We start from the raw sequence: 23360 nt of genomic DNA on the forward strand, positions 1-23360 counted from the left end.
GGTGCATTGACATTAGTAATGAATAAGGGGAGTGATATGGAGAAAGTGCAACACGAAATATGTCGGAATAAGTCCCGCCTTCTAAATAAAAGAGCCAGTTGCCAGTGGTAAAGTCACACGCTACTGCAGCTGCCATTAAAACATTTGTGTCCTTAGACATGCAGACTGGCTGGTCCAATTTGTTAACGCTATTTGTGCATAAGAAACAACATTTATGGGGCAGTTCATGCCAGATTTGGTTGCTGGTTTGAAATATGTATTTTCAATACAGGCTACTGATAAAAATGTATACTATGAATGCAGTGCTGTTGCTTTAGATGCATAAATGTGTTGCAATGTAACTCCATCTATTGTAAATCATCTTTTGTTGTCTGAACTCATCCTTAACACAGATAATGAGAACATTTGGATGTTCCCCAGTTAGTCTTCAATACAACCACATATGGGATCATTTTTTTGTTATTCAAAGAGGAGCATATGAGAGAGATCTACCAATTTATCCTCTCCTTTACTAGATTCAAACTTATTTGGTTGACAAAATGTACCAGAATATCCATGGGACAACAAGAAAGCAGACGGGCTGTAATCTTGTTACATAACAAAACATTTAATTCACTCTTCATTCAGCGTTAATCCGTTCTGTGTTCACCATGTGCCCAGGAGCATAATAATCATTTAGCTTTCCACTAGGTTCATAAGATAACACTTTAGATTATACTTTCTGTATTTGATTCCAGCTTGAGATTATGTACACATTACATGGCTTGGAGCATCAGGGGTGAGTAGATGATGACAGAATTTACATTTTTTTGGGGTGAACTATCCCTTTAATGTATAACAGGATGTTCTGGGTGAACAAACTTAAGCTGTATTGATAGCATCTGTGAAATGTTGCCAATTACCGCAGAAACAATTCCCACATCTCTCAATTTGTCGAAACACATGCCTAATGCAGTAAGGCCTATTCACCCCAAGACGAATGTTTTGTTCCAAGTAGAGAAGAAAATGTGAGAAATATGAGAAAATTAATTAATTGCATTAAATATTTAACTAATCTCATGTGTTAAAGCATTGACAGTCCTAAGAAAGGTGCAGAGCAAATTTTGTTAATCAGCACCATACTGTATTGCGAAGAGTGAATTTGCTGTGCATTTGGCCTGATAAATATTCATTTTGGTTTTGGTGTAAATTATACAAAAAAGTTCACATTTCGAATTGTGACTTTTTATCTCACAATTTTTTTCTTTGAATTTCTAAGATAAATAAACTCAGAATTTGTTCTCGCAATTTCGAGTTTACAGCTCGCAATTCAGAATTTTTTACTCTGGATTCCAAGTTTACATCTCGCAATTCCGTTTTTTTGTTTTCACCATATAGAAAATCAAAAAATTAATTGTGATTTTTTTCATCTTACTATTCTGATTTGTCTTGCAATTGCAAGATATGAACTTGCACATCTGAGAATAAAAGTCAGAGCTGCGAGTTATAAACTGACAAATCAACTTAAAAATGTATGAAAATTGGATGGTGGATTTCTTGTTCCCATGCTTTGCATACTGTCTGCATACTGACTGGATGAGGAGAATAGATGTTGAAATTAAGTTGTCTTTTTTTATGTGATTTTTAGTAAAGGGAAAGACCTCTCTTTCAATGCTGATATTTTTGGCTTTTTTATGTTATGTTCTTGACATTTGTTTGATTCCAACTGTGCTTAAGTGTAGAACTCGTGGTTAGGTTGTGGGTCACTACATGAAAAAACACTCACTACATAGACTATAAAACTAATCATTCTGTAAATGCCAGTAACGAGAAATATTTTGCATCTTCATTGAATTTATGTTAAATAAGTAACATGGGTTATGTTAGCTGTTACTAACTAAAATAGATACGATCAATTGGCTCCAGATCCAACACTCAGTCATGATGAAATTTGTTTGGAACAAAGTGTTTATGCTACAAATTACAGTATGTCTCTATAACTCAGTAGTTTCTTGGTTCAGCAGTTTCATTAGAAATTTTCATAGACTTTTCCATTATTTTATTTTCATTTTTTATGCCAGAGTGAGTGTTGCTGAGTTTTCTTTTCACTTAATAGTTAGAACTGTTGTATAAAAGCAATATTACACTCATAAGCATGCTGTTGTTCTGAATGTCAGATCTGAAGTCCATCAGTGCCATTAAAATTATGCAAAATAGCAGCAAAGTAACAGCTCATTAGTTTTTCACTGTACTTACAACAGGTACAGTGGTGCTGTGATATAAAGTGTGTGACCATATAAATATGAATATAGAGTGTATAATTACAGTAGAACACGTCAATGCTCTTTGCCCTTGACCGTGCGCGTCGCAGGAGAGATCAGCTCTGATGGAGCTGCCGTGACGATGTGCTGACGTGGCTCTCATCAGCAGCACACTGTGGAAACCCGTGGGAGACAGAGAGAGCACGGAGTAAAGATCTGTCCTGCGGCACTGCAAGTCACTCTCACTACCGGGATATCGTTCATTTAGAGGCTCAATGATGGAGGTTCCACGCGTGGGACACAGTGTCAGCAGCCCCACGAGTCCGTGTGAGGACATGATAAAGAATCTCAGTCTGGACGCCATCCAGCTTTGTGAGAGAGCAGGTAAGAAGTGTTGCTTTTGCTAAAGTATCCATTTGTCCTTAGACAGGTGAACTGGAGTGGAGGAGCAATGCCATTGCGTTTGGGATTTTAAGACGGGGAAATATTTAAATGCATGCAAAATACAAAAATGCAAATGCATTGGAGGCGCATGCTTTTAAAGATCCTGATGCATACTATAGGTGGGGGTTGCTCAGCTATTCTCTCATTTAGCTGGAGCTGGTTTGGTGTCACTGCATTGGAGCTTTCACTTGGAAATATCTTTTTAATGCACGCAAAAGCAATCACGCAACTCACGTGCTGAATAGCAGTTTCGTGCAAAAGTGCATGATATAGATTTGCGCGTGAGGTTGCTTAGTTATTTTTCTTCAAAAAACATTGAATTTGAGCTTTCTATACAAGGAAGGGTTATTATAATTAATGCACCACCATAAGACTCACGTGCTATGTTTCTTAGTAAAAACGAGCGACGTTTCCATGAATAAATCACATAATTTCATGTCGATTAAATGCTTTTAAGTCGCATGCATGCACACTTAGGTGCAATGTATTCTTTTCCTTTGGGTCACAGAAATAGATGCATGCTCTCCGAGCATTAATATTCCATGCACTTGAATGCTTGTTTCAAAATGATGTTCGCGTAACGTTCAGCACCATGGACACGGTCATTGCGCGCGCACCATACTGAAACAATACCGGATTGCAGCTGCATGCATCTGAGGCTATACGACCAGTGAGCAATTCACTCACTCGCTCACATCGTAATGAAACAGCATAATGTTTAGTCGAGCCACACTCTGAATATGCTGATTCATCTGGGTGACACTGTATTGTTTATTGTCTTATGCGCGTACTGTGTGTACCTACTAAATTCATGATTAATGGTTATGTACAGGATTTACATGGGTGTATCCCAGCGCGTGCGTTTCTAGGCATACTAAGTCATTGATTTTCCAGAGAAAGCTCCCTTGCCTGGTGCTACTCTGGAAAAGCGAATGAGGAGCATAATGTTAAAAATACAAAGCATTTCATATTAAAGAGCAAGAACCTTTTGCCTACCAGGTGTTTTTTCTTTCTTTCTGTATCATAATGGCAGAATATTTAGCACTAAGTATTAGGCTAGATTTGTGGCCAAGTCAATTAATTTGGCTGATATCTAGACTTTTTTTATACAGTAAGTTGACAGTTACTATAACTGACAGATGCGTGTCAGTTTCACAGTCTAGTGACTTCCTTGCAGTTTTTTGGTTTCAAATGCTGTTTAGTGAATTTTGAGTAAAAGTAAATGTTAATAAAACAAAAAAATCTGAAATTGTATGTACATATTTGCAATATTGCCACCCTTCTGCTCTAGTAAACTGTATCACAGTTGTGCCATTGAAAACCCCAATAAGTCAACCACTATTAATCATTACTAATGTAATTAACAAGAGGTGAGGCAAATCAGAATATGAAGAGGAATAGCTGTGTGTGGATTTATGTCGACTTGTTTATCATCAGTATGTCAGCGCTAAAGCAAAGAACATGTTTTGTGTGAGCTGAACTAAATTTCCTAAGAGCTCTGTTTTATATTCTATACCAGCACTGTGCAGAGGAACTCGAAGTCCCTTCAGCCATGCTGTCACAAGACAAACAAAGAGAGAACGTTCTTATTGACACGGTCCGTGCAGTGTAGCATCGACGCTGTCACAGTCCTTTGAGTGATATAATGGGTGTAGACACACAACTCTATTGATTTAGATTCTATTGTTTTAATGTTCTTATGGACAGTGAAAGATAAAGACAAGCTTTTTGTAAATACTTTGTTCATTCCTATTGCATTCTATCATTTAGATGCGTCTGTTTGCACTAGACATGTTAAACACATGGACAGAATCACAGAATCTGACTGGTTAATGGATCTCAGATAATAATTTGCACAGATGTGGGCCAAGATGGAACATGACGAAGAAATGATGAACATGACTGAGTCACAATGGGTACGTTCTGTTCCGACCCATCTGTCCTCTGAGTTTTATACTTCTCAGTGTGCCATACTCACCTCCCCTCTCCATTTGGGTTGGCATAATAATGGACATCTCTGCCAGAGTTCAGAAGAATTGTTAACCAGTTTTACAAAAAATGTTAATCATTTCATTGGAAAAGATTACTAAGGCTTACCAAGGATCTAATGGCTACCAATTTCCAAGGCTCAAATTATCATGGTTATAACCACAATAGACACTGGCAACCACAGTAAGGAAATGATCCCCATTAGTATTCAGATCAAGAATTGTTTTTTTGGTGGCTGATTAATAAAATATTACCCACAACACTAAATATATGGTTACAGCCTTGCAGAGTGCCAATTTATTTATTGTTACTAACCCTAAGCCAAATCTAAACCATAAAGTAAATACTGTTATTTCAGCCATATCACAGTAGGTTTGGAATAATACTCATCATTTGAATAGGTTTTTTCACTCAGTTTTAATATATTTGCAATCACACATTATCACTGAAATAATAATAATAATAATAAAAGTAATAACCAATGCCATGTTTCATGGCAGTTATATTATTATAAATATAAATATGGGTATAAATAAGGATTACATTTTTTTACAAGGTTGAATATCAGCAACAAATATTATTTACAACAGCAAGAAAAGTGAGTTAAAATACGGCCAATGTGCCATTTGTAATATATAATATTTTCTGTATTGATTTTCATACCTGTATTTTGATTTTCTTCATACATTTACAGTTATTTTGTTTTGTTTTGTGTCATTACAAAAGATAGACAGTGAAAGAATACTATTTAAATCTCATTCAAAGCTACATTTAGATATAATGTGCCTTTTTTCTATTTAACTCGTTAATATTAATGCTAACGAATATGTAAATCTGCTAATATTTTGATGTAAAACAAACATGTTTTATTAAAAAAATTATTTTGCATTGCACACTAAATAAATGTGAATCCATCAAACAATGTAAATAAGGTCAATATCCTGCTAATTTAGTCACTGACACACAAAGACGAACCATTCCCCAGAGAATGAGAATGACTCAGGTGTTCATTTCAGTGTTGGAACCAGTTATGATCGTCTAGTTAAAGCGTGGTGCTAATATGGTAAGTACTTCCTTTACTAAGATTCATGAGGAATGAGTCCATATTTCCATTATATAATCAATGTGAAACTGCAGATGCACTCAAAGCAAGCGTTTGCTTCTGAAACACAGAATACTCTAAGGACAGGCTTCCATTTGTGAAAAGATAAAAAAATGGACGAGCCGCCCCTGTGCTGCGGGACTCCTCGATAAGCATGCATTAAAGAGGGCGTTTCTTCCCCCTCGGGGCAGGCCTCAGATGGGGAGTCCTTTGTGTGAGGGCCTACAGGAGCCTGGCAGTGCTAACTCACCACCCCTATCTGAATATACAGCTTTGGCCAGCTGTGTATGGGGGACTGGCTCCAAAACAGGGGCCACCATCTGCCAAGCCCGCCTGAAAGAAACGATTTAGCATGGCCATCAATTTGCTAATTGTGTCCACTGTGCACATATACCACAGCAAAACGACAACAAAACAGACATGGGTTGGATAAATAATGGAGTTGATTCATGATTATTAGCCTATTCTCAGTCGAACAATGCTTATAGAGACAGTAATGCTGTTTGAATAAGTGAGATTTGGGGCAAAGAGTGTTAGCTGAGTGGGTTAAATCTAAATATGTGTTTTAACTAAATTACACAGTTAACTGAAGAGGTTTAGCAAACTGAATGGATGTTAAAACCCATGAAATTTCTTCACAAGTGCAACTTCAAAGAATATTTTAAATAGACAATAATCTTTAGTTTAAAGGGATAGTTCACCCAAAAATGAAAATTCTGTCATTGTGCAGTCACCCTGGTGTTGTTCTAATGCTGTATGATCTTCTTTCTTTTTCATACCACACACACAAAAAAATAAATATTTAAAGATCTTCTGTTTGTCAGGACTTTGGCTAAATAATACATAAAATTTAGGAATTTAGAATACTTGACAAATATGGAACGGGTCATATAGGATCATACATTTGCATCTTTTCTGTTAAAGCCTAAAGCTAGTCAATAGTACGGTGGCCGAGAGAGCTCAACGCGCTGCAAATAGAAAAAACACCTGCAAATTAAGTAAACAACTTCATCAATTTGACAACACACGCGCTGCAAATGCTCACAACGCAACCAAACAAAGAAACGCGCTGCAAATAAAATTCTTTATTTGTTTGCGTTGTGAGCATTTGCAGCACCTGCTGTCAAACTGATGAAGATGTTTTCTTGATTTGCTGGTGCTTTTTCTATTTGCGTGTGTTTTCTGAAGTTGCAGCGCGTTGAGCTCTCTCTGCCACCGTACAAAAGCCTGTTGCCGCCACTGAATAAAAAAAAAAAGGTAATTGTGACTTTTTAATTGTGACTTTTTTTTTTACTTTTTTGGTGAAGTCAGAATTGTGAGATGTGAACTTGCAATTCTGAGAAATAAAGTCGCAATTCTAAGAAATAGTGTCAGAAATGCGATATAAACTTGTAATTGTGAGAAAAAAACGTCAGAATTGCAAGATTTAAACTCGTAATTCGGAGGGAAAAAAAGTCAGAATTGCGAGACATAAATTTGCAAATGTAAGAAAATGTCCCTCAGAATTGGTCTTTATGGGCCCTATTTTAATGATCTAAGTGCAAGGTCTAAAGCGCACGGCGTGTCCGAATCCACTTTTGCTAGTTTAACGACGGGAAAAAACGGTTGGCGCGCCCAGCGCATGCTCTAAAAGGGTTGTCCTTATTCTCTCAATGAGTAATGGTGTGTTTTGGGCATAATGTGCAATAAGCCAATCAGAGTCTCATCTCCCATTCCCTTTAAGAGCCAGTTGCGCTCGTGCCATGGCAGATTCGCTATTTACATGGCGGAATTTGCAAGCGCAAAGACTGAACGTGTCTCCAGAGAGTAAATGGAACTTGCTTACGCGCGAGCAAATAAGTAGCCTAATTTTGAAACATGCAATGGCTTTTTTATATTTATGTAGCATTTTTATATTATTAGAATAATAATAATTTACACTGTAATCCTTTAATTTTTAATATTTGGCATGTTTGTGTGCTGCTGCACGTCCCTGTGTGTGTAATAAGAAGAGTGTACGCACGCTGTGGACCCGCCTATACGCGCTCTTTAAATAACAAAAAACTACTGCGCCATTGACTTTAGACCAGGTTTTTGTTGGTCAATGGCGTGGTCTATTTCAGGTGCCTCAAAATAGCAACGTGCCAGCAATGCGCTTGAACACACCTCGTTTTCAGACCAGCACGCCCATAGATGCACAAATGGGCACAAATGCATTTGCTATTTAAACAACGTGGCGCAGGACGTGAAAATGACAACTGCGTCGGGCTGAAACTAGCAAAAAACACTTGCGTCGCGCCTGGCGCCACATTGCGCCGGCTTTATGATAGGGCCCAAAGACTTACAATTTTGAGTATAAAAAGCTAATCAACATTTAGGAAAGTTTTCAAAAGTTTTAATGACAAAGACCTCCAAACATGATTCCTAAAATATAAAGAAGGCTACATACAAACATGTTTTTAAAAAAAAGTTAATTGTTTTCACAATTAAATAATTGGATTATTTTGTCATTGCATTAAACCAAAACAGAAGTATACCAAAAGTCACAAAATTCAAATTAGGATTTTTACACTTCTAATAAAAGCTCAACATGCCCTTCAGCTCCAACTTTCGTATGTTTTTCCATCACCTCAAGCACAAACATCACACCAGAAGAAACACCATGTCAGGCTTGCTTTTCTCAGATCACATCTCTCTCGGTGGTGTTATATCACTGGCATTCACACTATGTATGTGTGCTTTTCACATCTTATCTGTCTGAAAACCAGAGTGTTAAGACAGTTACATGCCACATCGCTGCTCTATCAAGAGATTCAGTCATGTGATTATTCACTTTCACTGTACATGCTCCTTAGACAAGCTTATCGTTCACTCATAGATGAAGACTGAACTAAAACTTTAACTCTCCTCATCTGTAGATTCTCATCTAAGATGAGGTTTGCATAATTCTTGCCAATTTGTGTGTTGTTTGCATGCTTTTCTGAAATTCTCCTAACTCAGGACTGGTTTTGGTTCAGGAGCCAGATTTTACATTAGACATCAAGTGGTGAACCAAGACAGAACCAAAATTGTTTATCATACAAAACTAACATATCTGCCTAACAATAACTCAAATAACATTATTTAGACTGAAAAAACTGGCAATTGTGTAAATGTATAAACAACAAGAGAAGTGTGATTTAGCAGACTAACACATGGAACAAACACTGCTCAAATATTGTTTAAGCGTTCCTGTAGCTCAAACAATAGAGCGCCAGCAATGCCAAGGTCATGGGTTTGATTTCCAGTAAATCCACGAACTGATAAAAAAAGAATGCATTCTTTGAATGTAATGTAAGTTGTTTTGAATAAAAGCATTTGCCAAATGCATAAATGCATCTTCAGTGTCTAAAGCTTAGCCATATTCATGATGACAGATTGGATTAATGATGATTGATTTGCGCCAAAATATTGCAGAGTTTGACTAGTCAGCAACAAACGATGATGGAAGTGTTTTCGTCTTACTTTCAAAAGTTAACAAACCAATTTTTGTTTTTACATTAATTACATGGCTATATGTATTTAATTATTTGCGTATTGCTTGGATTTTCCCTGCTGTCTGCATCCCATTTTCATTCACATGATGACTCAGATTAGAAACAGACTAGCAGATTAGTAAATACTGAAGATATGTCTCTGATGATCTCTAAAACAGATCAACCTGTTATAATAAATAAAATGGGCATATCACTGTAAGAGCCAGAACTTATGATACAACATATGGTTCTTTCATGACATTTTTGAAGCTATAAATCAATTAGTACATTGTTTAAAATTCTAGTTTTGTGTATCACAGAGAGAGAATTTTCATTTTTGGGTGAACTGTGCCTTTAACAGTCAGTGTAGTAGAGATTATTCACTTTCACTGTACATGATCCTTAGACAAGCTTATCGTTCACTCATGGATGAAGACTGAACTAAAACTTTAACTCTCCTCATCTGTAGATTCTCATCTAAGATGAGGTTTGCATAATTCTTGCCAATTTGTGTGTTGTTTGCATGCTTTTCTGAAATTCCCCTAACTCAGGACTGGTTTTGGTTCAGGAGCCAGATTTTACATTAGACATCAAGTGGTGAACCAAGACAGAACCAAAATTGTTTATCATACAAAACTAACATATCTGCCTAACAATAACTCAAATAACATTATTTAGACTGAAAAAACTGGCAATTGTGTAAATGTATAAACAACAAGAGAAGTGTGATTTAGCAGACTAACACATGGAACAAACACTGCTCAAATATTGTTTAAGCGTTCCTGTAGCTCAAACAATAGAGCGCCAGCAATGCCAAGGTCATGGGTTTGATTTCCAGTAAATCCACGAACTGATAAAAAAAGAATGCATTCTTTGAATGTAATGTAAGTTGTTTTGAATAAAAGCATTTGCCAAATGCATAAATGCATCTTCAGTGTCTAAAGCTTAGCCATATTCATGATGACAGATTGGATAAATGATGATTGATTTGCGCCAAAATATTGCAGAGTTTGACTAGTCAGCAACAAACGATGATGGAAGTGTTTTCGTCTTACTTTCAAAAGTTAACAAACCAATTTTTGTTTTTACATTCATTACATGGCTATATGTATTTAATTATTTGCGTATTGCTTGGATTTTCCCTGCTGTCTGCATCCCATTTTCATTCACATGATGACTCAGATTAGAAACAGACTAGCAGATTAGTAAATACTGAAGATATGTCTCTGATGATCTCTAAAACAGATCAACCTGTTATAATAAATAAAATGGGCATATCACTGTAAGAGCCAGAACTTATGATACAACATATGGTTCTTTCATGACATTTTTGAAGCTATAAATCAATTAGTACATTGTTTAAAATTCTAGTTTTGTGTATCACAGAGAGAGAATTTTCATTTTTGGGTGAACTGTGCCTTTAACAGTCAGTGTAGTAGAGTACTGGCATAAAGAACGTTGGTTTAGTGACTTGCAAGGATTACAACGAATACCCCATGTGGTCTAGACTGTTTAATATGATTATGTTATTATAAAAAACAAACCGTGGGGGTTAGTGAAATAAATTAGGTCAGGCAATACAGCTTATTCAGGAGTTGGCAAAAGAAAAAAAGTTTAGGAGTTTAGGTCTTTAAATACAAAGTTAGATGAGATAACACATATTGTTTTTTATAGCCTGATCAGTAATGAATCTAAAAAACTAAAAAATTTAAAAAGCACAGTACTATTATAAAAAGTATTACTCTACAGAAAAAGACACCAGGTTTAACCTTGAACAAAGATACATTTAGAGTGAAAGGGACCATTCAGAAAGGTTTTATGTTTCCCAATGCTAACCGAATGTCTGATCAACAGAGACAAAAATAAACCTGTGAAGATTATGTTTGTATGGCGGAGACCTGTGTCAGTGCTTGTGTGACATTGATCAAGGGGAGAATATCTCATTTCATGACTCACTCATTTCTAACTACATCAGCATTTCACAGCATGTATATACAGTAAACTTGCTCACAAAAACCCTTTTCTGCATTTTTCATACCATGCAAAAATACAATTAGTGAATGGATCATTCAGTCAATATCTTCAAAAATATTGAGGACTTTAAAACCACTGCAAGTAGACATGTATGGAAACTTGTTTCCACCATTGGAATAAAAACAAAAAAAAGGTCATTGTGACATTTAACTCACAATTCTGATTTTTTTATCACAATTCTGTTAAAAATATTATATATCTTACATTTATATCTTATATTTTATAAAAAAGTTTATATCTTACATTTCTCGCAATTACGAGTTTATAATTTGCAACTGTGAGATACAAACTCGCAATAGTAAGAAAAAAGTCAGAATTGTGATATAAAAACATGCAATTACATTTTTTATATTTTTATTCTGTGCATAAAGAACGTTGGTTTAGTGACTTGCAAGGATTACAACGAATACCCCATGTGGTCTAGACTGTTTAATATGATTATGTTATTATAAAAAACAAACCGTGGGGGTTAGTGAAATAAATTAGGTCAGGCAATACAGCTTATTCAGGAGTTGGCAAAAGAAAAAAAGTTTAGGTCACTTCATATTTAAATACAAAGTTAGATGAGATAACACATATTGTTTTTTATAGCCTGATCAGTAATGAATCTAAAAAATATATATTTTTAAAAAGCACAGTACTATTATAAAAAGTATTACTCTACAGAAAAAGACACCAGGTTTAACCTTGAACAAAGATACATTTAGAGTGAAAGGGACCATTCAGAAAGGTTTTATGTTTCCCAATGCTAACCGAATGTCTGATCAACAGAGACAAAAATAAACCTGTGAAGATTATGTTTGTATGGCGGAGACCTGTGTCAGTGCTTGTGTGACATTGATCAAGGGGAGAATATCTCATTTCATGACTCACTCATTTCTAACTACATCAGCATTTCACAGCATGTATATACAGTAAACTTGCTCACAAAAACCCTTTTCTGCATTTTTCATACCATGCAAAAATACAATTAGTGAATGGATCATTCAGTCAATATCTTCAAAAATATTGAGGACTTTAAAACCACTGCAAGTAGACATGTATGGAAACTTGTTTCCACCATTGGAATAAAAACAAAAAAAAGGTCATTAATTTCTTCAATATGTTAAAACATGCTAGCATTGTGCTAATTGGGTCTAATTAGGCTAGCATTGGGTCCCAAACGACTATATGAAATAATAAACCACAAAGTTAACAAAACGATGGACTCCACTATGCTGAGCGAGAGCGCTTCTCTTCCTGGGGTGCGTTTCCCCGAAAGCAACTACGGTCGCAAGTTCTGTCATTACAAATAGAGTTAAGTAGAACTTACGGCTAGTGGTCGACCGATATTGGTTTTTTGACAGCCGATGCCGATATCTTGGAAAGCAGGGTGGCCGATGGCCGATATAAAGCCGATATAATTTTTTTATTTTAATTAATGTTTAAGAAATTTGAAATCATTTGAAAATGGATTAAAAAGTAAATGTGTTAAATAAACATATTTATAATTTAGATGACAAAGTGTTTTTCACAAATAAATAAATATTTAATAAAAAATATAATAAAAAAGGAAGTAAACACTGTAACCAACAGGGCACTCAGTATTCTGGGAAGTTTGTGTGCATTGGGATTTGGGAATCATATTTTTTCTAAATAAACCCAAGGTAACACTCATTTTACATACAGCACACAGTGAAAATTACATGAATATGACAGTGGGCAAATGCATAAAGCGCAGCATAATTTAAAATCACGAGTTTAAAGTTTGTTGATCACGCATCTCCAGTGAAGCTGAACTCTCCTCCTGTCCGCATTACATTCGCACGGATCGACCGTCACGCAGAGAACACGCGATAATGCAGGATACAAATGCACACTTCACAAGATCTCACAACTGGATCCGACTAAGTTTGCAAGCTTTGTGAAATTAAATGTTCATTAGTCATTCAAAGATTTGTTTAAATTATATAAATGTGTATTTGCTAAATGCTGACGGCAAACAAGAAAGTATTATAATGTTTGCCTTTCTAATACTAATAATACAAAAGCAATCATTATAATAATTTTGTATACATTTTAATTCCTTTATTTAACCGTTCTATCTGATTATTAGACAGATTTCTGTCCGTATTAGACAGAACTGTTAATGACAACAGCGAACAAGAGGGAGAATGTGAGCACTGCCGCTGTCATATTTTTAAAAAAAAATCAAATATCGGCCGATATATCGGCCTTGGCGATATATCGGTCGACCACTACTTACGACCATAGTTAGCTAACGAACTTTTAGGAAATGCACCCCTGGTTACTTCAAAACAGTCATATCATAACAACGGAACCGTGCTCCAGCTCGGAACGTGAAGTGCAATGTGAGTGCAGGCCAGCAGGGGAGTGGGGAGGGGGGACAGTCGCGCTTGGGCTCGGTTCATGGCAACCGTGCCTAGTGTGAGTACACCCATAAACTTTTAGACAAGGCTTTAGCAACCCCATTTGTACTCATCTTTACTCAGCTTCACTTGATTAGATATGTCAAGACTTCTTATGACCTTAAATTTGAACTTAACAGTTTGAAAACAATTGTTATTGAGGAGTTACGGAATACATTTAACAGCATTGCGTAATCAGGATACAAAAAATGGTAACTGTAATTTGTTATAGTTAGTTACATCAAAAAAACTAAGTAATCAGATTACAGTTACATTTAGTCAAAAATGGCAATACTATCAGGATTACAATGGTTTCATTTAAATAAGAAATTGTTGTCGATGTGCTGTTGAATTATTAGAAAATAATGCATACCAGAGGTGGTGATGTAGCCACAATGCAAAGTGTCAGACTAATGCAGTTATTAGAGAGAGAGAGAGAGAGAGAGAAATATTTAAGCATGTGTACATTTCCTGAGTCTGTGCGCCTCTCTGCAGTGTTCAGCAGCAGCATCTCTACTAATAGCAGAACTGTAAGTTAATCTGCTTCAAGAACAGCACCATTATTACCTCGCTAATGAGAAATGCCATGCCGCTTTACAGTTGCTAAACTATTTTACTCAAAATCATCATCAATGCACATGTATGTTTCTGTGTGTGTGAGTGTGCCAGTACTGCATGTGTACATTTGTAGGGAAGACAGTGGGAGAAAGAGAGTAAGTTCTTTCTACATAATAAAACAATAGTTATGCTAAATGCTGCCAACAGACTAACTGAATTACTTGACAGGATTAAACTTTGAGGTAATTTTGAATTACCTACAATACTTACAACACCTACAATATTTTTTTATCATTGTTTAATGTTAACAATTCAGTGCATTTGTTCTTAGAATATTTGCTTGAGAAAAAGAAATGCTAATTTTTATTCCGTATTTTTCTTTTGCAGAAATATTTCGTCTGTGTAAGAATTCTGGTTTCATATTAGCAGCGCATTTAGTTACAGCATTCTTACATAGCATTTCCTAAATATTTTACATTTTGCATCAAATATTTTATATTTTGCATCAAATCCATAATAAATGTAAGTATTTTTGATGAGCCTGCTTTTTTAATTGACTTTATTTTCATATGTGACCTTGAAGGAATCCAAAAGTAATTAAATTACATTACAGTACTTTCATATTGTGGTGCTTGGATTAGGTTACTGAATACTTTTTCATGAAGTACTTATTAACTGTAAAGGCATACATTTTTTAATTAATCCTCCTTAGCTTGGATGTTAGTAGCACCAAAATGCCACATTTTAGCTTTAAGTCAAATCAAAGTGGTTACCTAATTTTAGTGCACTTCAGTGAAGAGTGAAGACTAAGCTGAAAACAAATTCAATTGATATAAAACAAATATTTATTTCAAAATAACACTAAAAGTATTTTTTACAGTATATTTGATATGGCATATTGGTAAAGCATTAGTATAAGATCTGATATTGTTCTATAAACATGACATTCCCATAAATATCATGAAACACTGACCGATGATTCCATCAGAAAACCTCACAGCAGAGACACAAGAGTTATTTCTGATACAGTGGCCACATCAAACATAAAAACAGCTCTGTGAAAATGGACGTGTCCACATTTATTGCTCGTCATCATTCTGATGATGCTTTAGCTTTGGTCTAAAGGCACAGAAGTAATTAGCCATTCTAACAAAATGCTCCATTTCCTCTGAGACAGTACAGTGGTAATAATCTTCAGGAGCAATTCAAGCTGTGCATCATTAAGCCTTTTGCTTAATTACCGTTGCTTGAGATTCTTTGATTCTTGACAGCTTTGAGAAAATATGACTTCATGCATTAAACTCAAGGGTAGACAGGCTGCATTTGGTGCTGTCTGTACAATTTCTGCTTGCCTGAGGTCAGAATGTCTTACTGTGTCTCAAGAGACCAGCTGAGCCCCTCAAACCGTTATAAGAACGATAACATAACCTGCAAGCTCAAACAAAGTCATAAAAATCATGAAATAAAGTTGTAGTTGCCATGAAAACTGGCAATTTAAAACAGATCGGAACTTGTGGGTGGTTGTCAGTGTATTGCTTTCCTGTTGCTAAGTGTTTTTAATGTGTTTTAGCATGTTGCCTCGCAGTTGTTAAGGGGGTCTTGGTTGTAATAAATTAATGAGCTACGTTTCCTACTTATTTATTCATGCAAAGTTGCATTTACTTGATTAAAAATACAGTAAAACACTCATATTGTGAAACAGTATTACTATTAAAATATTTTTCTAATATATTTAAAATCATTCTAATATGCTGATTTGATGCTCAAAAACATTTCTAAATATTATCAATGTTGAAAAGAGTCCATGATACATGCTCCTCAGGATTCTTTGATTAATACCAAATTCAAAAGAACAGTTTTTTTATTTGGAACAGAAATCCCTTGTAACCTTACAAATGTATTTACTGGACTTTATGAGTAATTTAATCCAATATATATATATATATATATATATATTTGCTAGCAATTTTAGGAGAAAGATGTGAGACAATGTTTTTACTTGAAATATACTGAAGGACGTCATTAAGACTCCTGAGCTGTGAACGAGAAAACTGTGAGCAATTAAACATTCCTCTGGATTCTTGTTTGTACTGCAGAGGTTTGGGTTTTAGCAGCTGATATTTAATTTACACTGCAGTGTCTTCCACTGCACAATTGGCACTTTTATTTCTCCATCTCTGTTTTCATGTCAGCGCCCATGTCAACACTTCCTTAAACAAAACGAACAATGTGTCATTGAATTTGCACTGTAAGACAGCTTGGATGATCTCATCTCTGCAGCATCGCTCCACTCTGATTCAACACATTAAAGAATGAAATGCTGGTCTATTTATAGTCTTGGGACCAAGGACTGATGAAACTTTAATGCGCTGCCTCAGATACAAGAGTGGTCCAGTATAATACCCGTACCCTGGAGATATTAAACTCCATTATCCTTGCATCTTAAGCGGGAATTCAAGGAGGAGAGGTTATATAAACATGAACAGCCCCTGGGTCATGAGGAAGAGCTCTGTGTGTGATTTATTAAAGTGAAGTGGTGGCCGTAGCTTTAAGACATCACCCATGAGGCCACAGCATTTCATAAACCACGGGATATTATGGTAAATTCCCAGTGTCAGTTCTTGGTATTCATGACTAGATAGATAGATGGCCAGGTTCAGCCAGTGTATTGTGTTATCCTGTAGTCATCATAGATTCTGTTTTGCATATTTTATGATCCACCCATCATAGGCTTTCCTCTAGCAATAACCAGCACCACATGAATCACCCAAATAAAAATGCTGCTCCTGACATGTTAATCCATATGCACTTGTTTGAGGGTGATAGTGATGCCATTTAACTCTGGCTATGGATTTCAACCACAAGTGTTTCATGAAAGGCTCTGTTCCTGCATAATGTTTCCCGTTTATTATTCATTAGGATGAATGCAACAAAGCAGTCCCTCTCTTTCCTCATGCTCCAGAGCGGTGGAGGGCTGCTGAGGGTCTTTTTCAGCTCAATGAGGGTGTTATGGGGCTCATGGAGTGGTCCACCAGAGAATGTTGAGGATGAAGATGCCCATTGTCTGCGGTCTCGTGAGTTCTATCTGTCCATTGTTGTCTGGTCATGTGAGGATGCCAGTAGACACATTACAAATACATACAACCAGCATCAAACAACATCCCTTTCACAACAACAGAATCACTGCCATAGATGTAAAATCACAACTGTAATATCACAAATATTTATTTAACAGAGCTATACTGGAGGATATAAAATGACATGTACATAGCCATGAATATGGAATCCCCCCCCCCTTGCAGCTATAACAACTTCCACTCTTCTGAGAAGGCTTTCCACAAGTTTTTCGTCCATTCGTCCAGTAGAGCATTTGTGAGGTCAGGGACTGATGTTGGATGAGAAGTCTGGCTCACAGTCTCCATCCCAAAGGTGTTCGATGGGGTTGAGGTCAGGACTTTGTGCGGGCCAATCAAGTTCTTCCACACCAAACTCTTCCAACCATGACTTTATGGACCTTGTTTTGTGCACTGGGGCACAGTTATGATGGAATAGAAAATGGCCTTCCCCAAACTGTTCCCACAAAGATGAAAGCATAGCATTTGAGGCCTTCACACTGGAGGAACCTTTTCATAGTTCCTAGAACTATTGGCGTAAGTTCCCGCTTTTTGGAGTGTTCGCACTGCAAGAACTAGGAACGTATTTAGTTCTAGGAACTCCGTTTGGGGGAACTTAATTAGCTCCTACTTCAGAATAGGGTCTAAAACAGTTCTATAGAAACTACCAGTGACGCAAGTGTATGCTGACTGGCCAAACGCACATGAAACATTGATTACCCAGCATTTTTTAAAAGTCATGTAAAAGTATTTACTCCATGAACATGGAAAACAGCTAAAATGGCATTTTGCTACCTGTTGTCTGCAGCGTTGTGTTCTATTCTCAGCCTCGATGATATGTAACTCTGCAAGTTGTCAAAGGAGATTTAGTCAGATTTTCATGCACTTTCAATCACGTAAATTGTGTGTTTACATCCCATCTCAGTTATCAAGAAACCCACTTCACACAACAAAAACAACTTCGTTCACAGCGCCCTCCATTCACCAGTTGTTGACATTTATAAATGCCGGCCCGCATAAAGATGACACTAACGGCCGCTTCAGAGTTCCTGCTGCTGGTGCGAATGCAACCAGGAAAATGGCCCGAGGGGTAGGGTTGGGTATCGTTTGAATTTGATCAAGACTGATTCCGATTCTGCTTATTGATTCCAAATCTTTTCGATTCCCAGTTTATATCCAAACTATAAACTTTTATCCCAGTACTTCTGTGATTATTTGAATATTTGTAACAGAAATAATGATACTGTGTGGTTGAAATCATTGTAATTCTAAATCATAGTAATTTAGGAATAGAATCACATTGGTGTTTCAATCATGTTCATGATCTTTAATGATCTTTTAAAATAAAGTACTATGTCATGTTGGTGGTGAGACCTCTCTTGCAACATGTTTAGCTTATCACAAATATTATACTTAGCTTTTTCGGCTTCTGATCACAAGTGTAGCCAAACTTTGGAGCACTTAGATTAGCAAACCAGGTCCTGGCAGATCACTAGGTCGGGTCCTAACAGATGAAAAAAAAAGGCGGAATCGAAATTTTAATTTTATAACAAGTATCCGATTCCTGACCTTAAGTATTCGATTCTGGAATTGGAATTGATTTTCAATTCCCAACCCTACAGAGGGGGAAACTGGTTCTCTAGGAACCACCATGCTGGCTAGTTCCTAGAACTACATGGTGCGAAAATCCCTGTTGTCCAAAATGTCTTGGTATGCAGAAGCATTACAGTTTCCCTACACTGGATGTAAAGGGCCTAGCCCAACCCCCTGCAAAACAGTAATATACCATTACCCCTCCACCAGCAAACTTTACAGTTGGCATAATGCAGTCAGGCAGGTAACGTTTTCCTGGCATCTGCCAAACTCAGACTCACCCATCAGACTGCCAAACAGAGAAGTGTAATTCATCACTCCACAGAACTGGTTTCCACTGCTCCAGAGTCCAGTGTCGGCGTGCTTTACACCACTCCATCTGACGCTTAATATTGTACTTGGTGATGTGAGGTTTGCATGCAGCTGCTCGGCTGTGGAAACCTATTCCATGAAGCTCCATACAGTGCTGAATTGTGCTGATATTAAAGCCAGTGGAAGTTCTAAACTCTCCAGCTCTGGAATCAGCAGAGCGTTGGTGACTTTTATGCACCATGCACCCCTTAGCTCTCTGTGACCTGCTCTGTGACTTTAGTTGTTGCTGCTGTTCCTATCTATCTGACTGTCTTATGTCTCTTCACATAGAACACACAAGCAACCAGCAATGTCTATGTATCTTCAAGCTACAAATATCTTTTCAAATTGCCCATGCAATCTAACTTCATCATGAGACTTCAAACATTCTGTAATCATCCAGGCAAACCAACATTCAAAACTTGTCTTGACAAACTTTTTTTCCTCTCTTTACAATTGGAGGTTTCAGAAGGTGAAATCTTTGTGGAATGTCAAACACTTACTGTGAAAATGTCAGTGTCACATTCCCAGAACAGGCGGATTCTTCTTTCCAATTACCGCAGTAGGAAATAATCTCTAATATACTGACATCCGTTATAAGAATGGTGTCATCTTTTGGAAATATGACAGACAGTGCAAACATTATGGTGAAGGGGAGGGATGCAGAACTTCAAAGGATATTTTCCCCTTTCCTAATGGGAGCGGGTGACCAGATTACCCAACTGAGAGACAACCCAGCTCTCTCTCTCTCTCTACCTCCCTCCCTCCTCGCTCTGAAATTTCAGTCCAGCGCTGACCCGCGGTTAGTCACTGAGTCCAGCTGATGACATAATCCGGGCTCCTCATATGGGAGTGTGCTAGGCTTGTAAAACAAACACTAAATCTGCTCTAAGCCAATAGCGTGTGCTTTAGGCTCAGGGTGCATTGGAGACGGGTCAGTACGCTGGGTCTGGACAGGAGACCATGTCCACTAGCCTTAGCTACGGCATTACACCTGCTGCTCCTGCCGGAAGGAGTCCATGAAAGGACAGTGTTCGTCTGGCTGGTAGGTGTAGCGGCAGGCTTAGGCTTTTGCATCACCAGTTGTTTTACTAGTCTGTTGTGAACAAAGATTACCTGGAACCAGATGCGGAGAGCGGATGAAAGCCAGAGTGAGTATCTGTGCTCATTAGTGAAACAGATGCTATGACCTTGTGACTAATAAATAACGAGTCTGTGTTAATGAAAGGATAACGCTTCAATGCTACATCCTCGGCATATGTTCTACTATTGCTTTTTTCAGAAATGGAATTATTGAGTTCTTTGTGTTAATGGATTACTGATGCTATCTTCGAAAGGAGAGGGCAGTTTATTTTAGAGCCATTGCAGCCAAAAGAGGATATTATTGATGCAATAATAATGGAAAGACAGAGAAAGGATATTTACTTAAATAAGCTTCTTCAACTGATAGAGTAGTAAGTAACATAACATCTAATCGTGGATGGAGATTTCAGCAGCACTCTTTAGGGAGAAGGAGGTTCTCCCCATGCCTTCGTGATATCATCCCATTCAAATGTCCTTACAAGGAGAAAAGACAAAATTAGAAGTGTTTTGCATTCCTAGTGTATACCACTGAGGTTTTGCTAAACTGGGTTTCCTGTGCATGACTGTGTGTCCGGATCTTTGATGATGATTCTAGATGACAAGTCATTAGTGCTGCTTGAGTTCTCATTCACTATCGCGTGCCTATGTGCTATTATGCATGCTGTAAACATATACAATACCAGTAAAACATTTGGAGGAAATTGATAGAATTAATTTCTTTAAAATCTTTTGGTATAACGGTTTATGCTTAAATGCTCAGTTTTGTATGCAACTATAATAATAATAATATTTGTATTATTAATTCATATTATTGATCATTATATGAACATTTATATTAATAATTAATATTATTACACTGTTATTCACTATGCATTACTAATTTATTCATATAATAATAATATTAATACATATTATTTCTATATAATATTATACTATTATTCAAAATAGTAATATTAAAGAATTAGAATGTGTGTGCAAATGTGTGTGGGCTGGTACTATATATATAGGATTTTATGCCATCTGTGAGTTTTTGGCATGCTCAGAAAGATGTGGTGTTGTCATGGCTTTTTGTCCATTAAGCCCCATAGAGAATCTGAATTGTGAGCAGTTTGACATTGTGATCCTCTTAAGGCTTTTTAGATGTAATTTGATTTACAGCATGCCACAACGGTGTCCTTGCAGTAATGTTGTTGGATAAATGTCATTGATGGCATTTTTATATGCAACACTGCTTCTTGGTACTTTAAAAACCTGATAACAAGGTTACATCAGAGGTAGAATTATTTGTGAATGGTGGCTTAAAGTATGATTTTTAATTAATTCAGATCTGCCCAGAGCTTTTAATTTATGTTACAAAACATGTCAACAACAGGTCGTATTTTTTCCACAAAATAATAATAATAATAATCATCATCATCATCATCATCAATAAATAAATAACAACTATGAAAAAAAGAGTTAAAAATATATATTTTAAGGCTATTTTAATTATATTTAACCTATGTTTACATACACACACACACACACACACCTGTTTTTCCCATAACATTAAAGAGGAGACTGGCCTTTCAGTTAGAGTGGAAGAAAAAGCCAGTGGCACTGGCACTGGCAAATACAAAGAATTGGCTAAATAGCATAAAGTATGACTAAACTTGGATGAATATAAGCTGTTGGGGACCCTTTGATGAACAGAAACTTTGAAGATTACTTGAAATAGAAATAATAATTTGCCACATTTTTAAAATGTCTTGTTAAGTTTAATTCATCTTTGAGAATTTCAACGAGTCAATGAGAATTTGCACAAAAAAGGAATATGTTCCTACCATTCATGAAAATAATTTCATGGAAAATAAAAATAATTATAATACAAATAAAACTTATAATGGTCCTAAAATAGTCTTTTCCTTATTGCTGAAAACAGTTGTGCTGATTAATATTATAAATAGATATTAGATTTTACAATTATTCATTTTCCTGATGAATACAATTTTGGAAAGAGCAGCATTTATTTGATAGAAATATTTTGTAACATAACATCATAAATCATCCATCCACCTTAAAAATCAATTTCCTTTAAAAAAAACAATTATAATTTTTTTTTTTTAATTTTGAATTAAATTTAGAATTGTATTTTTAGTTTAGCCTTTTAATCAATGTGAATGACTTAATTGTGTTAACTGTGTGGGTTTGTGTTAGGAGACCTGTGCTGCTCTACATTTAACATCTCACAGCTTCTTGATACCGAAAACTGCTCAAACTAACAACAGTAATTACACTAAACGCATAGACTTCCTTATTCTCTTGTCTCTTAGACCCTCTGGTTGTGAATTAGAAACACTTGTGATATGGAACTACAGCGTAACAAGTTCTTCATTATGTAGCTGAAAGTAACAAAGTGTTCCAGAAGTAATTCTCTGCTGAGATAATAGCGTACCAGTAAGACAGTACTGGCTGTCAGAGCGCTCCTCCCTAACGTAGGCGATCTCTTGCTATCCCGAGTCTTTGCTCTGAGAACTCATAGTGCAGGCGCGGGATAAAACAAGAAATGATTCAGCGCTGGGAGCTACTGTAAGGGGCTGCCTATGAATCATTCATTCAGCCTCTCTCTGGTGGCTGAGAGGAGCCCGCTCTTCTATAATGCTCTATCTGAAGAGACACGGGAGGACATCTCCCTTATGGTGCTTCGCCAGCTCTGACTCTACTGCCTTCATCTCTACGGTGTGTGTTTACACACCAGTTTTAGCTGACTGGGCAGGTAATGTGTCTGCATAGCAATCCCGCAGGCATTCTCTGGCTTTTGATTGCTCTCTTTATTTTAAGTTCATTCATTCGTATCTCCCTATAGAGCTGGAGTGAATGGACAGGCCACCCTGGCACCAGGACCAAGAGAGTTTGGGGTTTGTGCTTGAATAGCTAAGTCTCCTCAGGCCAAATATCCAGTATAGCAGACA

General features: G+C 36.6%; 1 protein-coding gene across 3 annotated transcripts in view; it reads left to right on the top strand.

Annotated features, from left to right (window-relative positions):
- Positions 1-2418: 2418 nt before the first annotated feature.
- The window catches only part of phyhiplb (phytanoyl-CoA 2-hydroxylase interacting protein-like b), a 30393-nt gene continuing 9451 nt past the window's right edge, over positions 2419-23360 (top strand). Inside the window, exon 1 of one of the 3 annotated variants that reach the window (XM_016283234.1) lies at positions 2419-2624. In XM_016283234.1, the coding sequence (XP_016138720.1) occupies positions 2516-2624 (109 nt within the window). In that variant the 5' untranslated portion in view covers positions 2419-2515. The other 2 variants (XM_016283236.1, XM_016283235.1) reach the window with 2 other exon arrangements.

This window comes from Sinocyclocheilus grahami, unplaced genomic scaffold, assembly GCF_001515645.1.
Source record: "Sinocyclocheilus grahami isolate Dianchi unplaced genomic scaffold, SAMN03320097.WGS_v1.1 scaffold172.1, whole genome shotgun sequence".
NCBI classification, from domain to species: domain Eukaryota; kingdom Metazoa; phylum Chordata; class Actinopteri; order Cypriniformes; family Cyprinidae; genus Sinocyclocheilus; species Sinocyclocheilus grahami.